The sequence below is a fragment of the Perna viridis genome, chromosome 1 (genome assembly GCF_037379345.1).
Source record: "Perna viridis isolate PV_CMFRI_1.1 ecotype Kerala chromosome 1, ASM3737934v1, whole genome shotgun sequence".
In the NCBI taxonomy this organism is placed as follows: domain Eukaryota; kingdom Metazoa; phylum Mollusca; class Bivalvia; order Mytilida; family Mytilidae; genus Perna; species Perna viridis.
In genome coordinates, this window is record NC_142445.1 from 58758108 (window position 1) to 58764545 (window position 6438).

Sequence of the window (6438 nt, forward strand, 5' to 3'; positions counted from 1 at the left end):
GGACCGTTACGATGTACCCATCTGCACCATGAAAACTTAATTGTTCAACGGGTAATAGTTTTCCATTCCTCTTTCGTCTACCCCGGATTTGACTTTTTATGAGCAACTCGGCGGGTGTTTCTAGAAAAACAGTGGACGCTTACCCTACCAATGCACCTGGTCCATACTCCCAGTTTTTAGTGAAACCTGAGTTGCTCATTTACTCTTGTTACTTTGTATGTATTATTCTAGTTACTTTATGTTCTTTGGTGTGTTTGTCCATGTCTGGTCTTTGTCACTTGATTGCATTCTTTTGATTTCAGCTAGAATCTTGGTTCTCTTGATTACTGTTCCGAAACTATTTTAAAATCATTTTTCAAAGAAAATCAACTTTTGTTAACTGCAAATTATTTTTATAACACATACGGATTGTGGGAAATTCTTTTAGATTTTTATTACAACAAACAGTAGACTTTAAGGCTTAATGTATCGTTGATTTTTATATATTTCTAATATTTTAGTACGCATAGGTATTGGAAAACCTATTCAAAAATTCAGGTCATATGACATCCACGCATTTGAATATCTAAAGACGTCAATTGAACAGCACATAAATGCTTTATTAATACTTCATTGACATCTATTTATATTTAAATTACTTGAAATGACCTAGTTTTGTTCTGTAACTGGACCACATGGAGTTTTGTCCTGTTTTACATCAAAAATTCAACTGACCGTTCCAACCTTAAAAAAAAACAAAATTTGATTGGAATTATGTCAAATACATTTCACAAAGTATAATGCGAGTTCTTAGGTATGTTGAAATTAAAAATATTTGTTTTAATTCTCTTTACAAAAGCAAAAGTATCTCAAAATAATTTCTATCAGAATTTGTTTTCTGAACATACTATACTTACTTGTCACACATCTAACTGGATAAGCTCTTGTATAGGAATGTGCTTTTCATATTTTAAGATAAACATTTGAAAAAAAATGTTATATTTCCATAGAATAAAGTCTGAAGTCTTCTTGCCATAACAATATCAGAAACGTTTAATTGCTTTTATTTCATGTTGTTACTCATTACCGGTAGAGGTTATCCTGAATTATAGAGTTGACTTGATGCTTGATTGGTACCTCATGTAATTGTAATTTCTTCGTTACATTGGATATATTGCTTCACATCAGTCTTTAGAAATGAGTAAGTGTAACTCATTTTTGTGAAGTCAAATGATTACCAATCTATTCCAAATTCGCCCAGATTGGAAGTGTATCGATAATTATACACAATATAAATGTTTATCGTACTACATATTAGTGTTATTTTATAATTCTTCAAAGATTTTCATTACCAATATGGATTTTCTATCGTAGTATAAAGCGATTGTAGTAAAGTGAAACCTTAACGAAATATTGTAATCCTTAAACATAATGAAAGAAATGAATGACATTGTATGTTTAACTACTGTTTTTTGTTTAAATCTATACATATGAGGTATAATAGATCTGATAATTACCATATAATGGCCAAGACATTTTTTTTTAAATATTCATACGTTTGACCCAGTCTTACTATATGACAATTAATTTGTCTTGGACATCCTCATTATCTGAACAAAGGTACAAATGGACATTGATTTACAGTTTCATATCATATTTTAGTCTATACAACTCATAAATATCATATTGAGATTTTTATGCCTTGTAATGCATTTCTAATGAACAAATTCTTTAAAAGTAATCGGAAAAAGAAAAGTATACATGAAGGGTAATAGCAAAAGTTACTGAACTGGCAAACACTAGGCAATAGTCAAAAGGAACAGTCAAAAATACAATACGCCCAACAAATTGCAATTTCAGGGTAAAAACTGGAAATTTTGAAACTACCGCAATGGCATCGATTGTAATGAGGGGTAAAATCAGATTTTATAGTGTGTTAAAAATGAGGACGTAAGGAACTGAATACAATTATAATTATAAGTTAATCCCATAATACACCAGCTTCAAAATGTTAAGTTTATGATGGAAATGATAATATAAAAAACCTACAAAAAATTAATGAATAAGCATTATGAAAATCCATCATCTATAATCCGTTTGTTAGAATATTTGTCAATAAGTTCTGGGAGTCGACAATTAAAATTTGTTTAGTAGCGTATGTGACGTATTGTTTAAATCTTGGTTCAAAAGTCTTTCGTTTAGGCAGTGATGGTGCATTGAGAAATCGGAAAAGTCACTGCTACTAGCTCTGACATACCATAACATAACAAGAAATATAAACAGTATATGCAGGGAAAGTTGGTATATTACTGCGAAAGAAAAAGTTGTTTACAATTTTAAGATTAAATTTGTCTCGTTTGTCATATACTTTTGTAAACTTAGATAACTACTGTCGTTAAATGCTATACGGAGGTCGACATATGACCTAGAGGAATCTGTGTCAATGTTCATTTTTGTTAATTTCTAGTTCTGGTGGATAAATAAACGAAGCCATTTGCCAACTTTAGGATTATTAATGGAGAGAACATCGTCAATTTATGGGTATGCGAAATTATAGGATGTAGCTGCTTCAACCTTCTTCTCTTTCACAAGATTTAGAGGAAAACCCGATTCATATGAATAAAGAAACAGATCGACCAGGAGATGGACACAATTAGTGCTCTTTACAATGTCGATGACTTGTTGAAAAAATATCCCTCCAAAAGTGACAAATATGTTGTCAGGGAGAAACTGTAGGTAACTGATCACCTGATCAACTTTTGTCTTTTTGTTCTGTAAAACAACAAATTAGTATAAATTACCATTCCTTTGTGGATGATTTCTTTTAGACGGATTTTCAATTAATCGTGGGGTAAAAGAGCAATCAACGGAACCAAGATTCTAGCGGAAATCAAAAGAATGTGATTAAGGGACAAAGACCAAGCATGGAAAACAGGCATACACAACAAAGAACCTAAGATAACAAAATAATACATACAAAGTAATAAAAGTAAGTGAGCAACTCGGACTCCAAGTGCAAATAACTCCGGCGAAGGAGATTTAAGATAGTATACATGTAACTCTATACATTACCTCCATATGCTTGCACTCGACTGTTAAAATTTTGTCCTTACTTAAAGGTGAAAAAGGGTCAGCAACATACACGTATGTTAAAAGTCAAGATGAATATCAGTACTTTTATTCAATTGAAGTTTTGTTAACTGCGACTTTCATTTTCATGTATTTTAAAGCAATGTAAGATATAAGAAACCTAGAAAACTGCAATGACTTGAAAAAATGATTTTACTTGCAAGAATGTCTCTTTGATCGAAGTGATGTAATACTTAAAACAAGGAAGTGCATAAAATGAACCGGTTGCCTTCCTTTATTAAACAGCAATTCGTGCTTGTGGGTACAGTAAGAAATCCGTCTTCAAAGAGAGGAATAAAAACCAACGGTAATAAATAGAATCTTAATTCAAATCAATCACAAATATTGGTCAATATCAAAAGCAATCTTTTTAACTATGTTGTAATTATGTGTTGTATTTGTGACATTTCATGACACAGTTATATGTTTAAGGTGCAGAAAATTGTGATATGAAAGAATGCAGTTGAAGTTTTATCACTTTAATGGATCAAGCATCCGTACAGTTGATATGATCGAAAACCCCTCCGGCTGATAATGGTTCCTATTTTAAAGGAATCATATATGTGACGTTCTAATGCCATGACATGATCAAGCTAAAGTTCAAAAGATCGAGCTTGATAAAATTGATTTTCAACCACATTTCAATTGAATTCATTGTTTCTGATTTATTTGTAAAGAACTTAATCAAAGCGATATAGAATTCAATTTCCAATAAGCTTTATTAATGTCATTTTTGTCATGAGATTTATTTGAAGTTAAGGTTTTTTTCTACTGCAGTTAGAATTGAAAGAATCGATTTGTCTAAACGTTATTATATCCAAAGCAACTATAAATGTACCGAAAGGTTTACCATCGAAGTAGGTCCCACAATTTTACCCCTGATATTCAAAGACAAGTAAAAGCCTATGAAATCGAAAGAACAGGCAACAACAAAACAAAAACGATAAAAAAACAAGTAATTTAAAATGAAAAACAAAAGTCATCCAACTCAATTATATGGCATGCGACATTTTCTCTACATCCTATGTATTTTATGCTGCTTTCTGTGTTTTCTTTCAGTTCTTTATTTTAATTTCAATCGTTCTGCATCATGTGTTTCTTTGTCTGAGTCTTTTACTTTTCAGTGTAATGAAATCCACTCTCCCGATTATCGTTTGGTCTGTTACTAAGTACATGACCATTTAGTTTTCATCTAAGTCATAACTATATGATATTCATGCCTTTGATGTATTACTGTAACATATATTTTTGAAAATTAGTCTCGCCCATAAAACTGTGAGGATATCTTAACTATTCTGTGTGTGATTCTGTTAAAGTGACAGAAACGTATACTACCTTTAACGTTTGACACACTAGTTTTCATTGTTTTGCTTTTGTTTCAAGTAAAGTTCCCATTAAATCCTACATAAATGTGTCCTGCCCACTCTTAAGGGAGCAATTTCTAAACCAGCTGCGGGTCTCCGAGACTAACCTTTGTGCAATTAAAAACGCTAAAACATTATGATAAAATATATATCAAAATTCACTCAGAACTCCTTAGTATATACGCATCGAATGACGAAGAAAAATAGACAGATTTACTTTTTAGTTTTAAGGTCTGCATTTTTACTCCTGAATGCGTAAAATTCCCTTGAAGTTAATGCGTTTCACGAACTCCACATTAAGGAGTAAAACATGTACTGGAAGGAATAACTTTTTAATACTTCTTCTACATAAATCTGTTTCAGTTTGCTTCATCAGACAATTCAGCCATACAAAAATTCTTTGCTTGTTTAATGCCATATTTGGGGAATTCTACTTCTTGATAATCCGTTGATACCTATAGAAAATCGGTTTATTTCTATCATTGGTTATATAAGAAAATAAAGATTAGTTGTTTTAAAACCATTCCAATGTATGAAGTTGGATAAAAACATGTGTATAAGTTGGTAAGAAGTGTATGTATAAGGTTGGATGGAAGTACATATTTTTTCTCTATTGATTCCTTTAAACTGATAGTCTTGTATAATAAAGTGGTTTTAACCTTTTATTTGTTTATATAAACTAGAAAGGTAAAACAGATTGGAGTAGATTTGCATGAAGCGTAATTACAAAATTACCAAACTGTGTAGTCAAAAGGAAAAGTCTGAAAGAAAAGTTCGTTTAACAAAAGGAAATATCATGGCAAAAACCGGAAGGTTGAAAAACCACGGCAATGGTACATTCAAAATGAAATGTGGATTAGGCCAGGTTTATAGCGTGCTAAATCTCCTTCTTCCATTACGGTTCATTATTTCAGGTATATTTCAACACAAATGTCCACAATCAAATTTCATCTTGTCAAAATTGGTAAAACCAGTAGTTAAAACGGTACATAAATAATAATTAAGAGAAAATAAAAAGAAATAAATACAATAAACATGATGTAAGTCCTAGCAACGAATTTCGAACTCTTGACCATTACTGCAGACCTTATAAATTTATGCTTAAGACAATTTGACAACTCCATGATAATAATGCAACCAGTGTTTACGGGTAGTCACATGCATATATTTACATACTAGGGTATTACTAGTGTTTTATCATTCTTCGCATTATTTTTAGTTCCTTGTTTAATCTACTATATTCACTATTGTAATATTGTTGTTGTTGTTGTTGTTCCCAATCCCCTAATCTTCCTACAGCCTGGACTTTATTTCTTAGAAAAGTACTAAATGCTTGTGGATTCTCTGCACTTTTTTTGTTATTTGAAATCAAATGTTGTACATTTTTGTTGTCGTGTTTTTACTTGATCAACCAAATAACAAGATGGTGATTGCTACCGACATCAGCACCTCTCTTCACCATTACATCTGTCAATGGTATTCTCCATTTTTTGTTAATCATGATGTAATCTATAGGGTTCTTACTCTGTTCTTATGGTGATACCAATGTTTCTTTATGGATGTTTTTGTGTTGAAATATTGTGCGTCCAATTACCAGATTGAATACAAGGCAGGTTTCTAAGAGTCTTTTACCATTAGCGCGTATGGTACCCATTCTATGTGTTTCCATGACTTCATCTGAGCCAGTGTTTTCTACTCCAACCTTTGAGTTTAGATCTCCCATTACTATAATGCTATCATACTTAGGTATTTCTGCACGAGCTGTATTTAGCATGTTGCAAAATTCCTCTTTTTCATTATCTTCAGCATCGTTTGTAAGTGCATAGCATTGAAGAAATGCTACATAACCATAAGAGGTATTGAACCTTGCTGACATTAGGTGCTTGCTAAATGGTTTCCATTCTGTTAAAAATTTAGCTGCTGTTTTGCTCAATAATTGCAGCACCTTCATAATGTTTCCCATCAT

The 6438-nt window shown here is 31.7% G+C and overlaps 1 protein-coding gene across 1 annotated transcript; it reads right to left on the reverse strand.

The window, feature by feature from the left end:
- Positions 1-6003: 6003 nt before the first annotated feature.
- Positions 6004-6438, reverse strand: LOC148629589 (protein CFDP2-like). Its single transcript, XM_088576356.1, has one exon. The coding sequence runs from the start codon at positions 6436-6438 to the stop codon at positions 6004-6006; it is 435 nt and encodes a 144-aa protein (XP_088432482.1).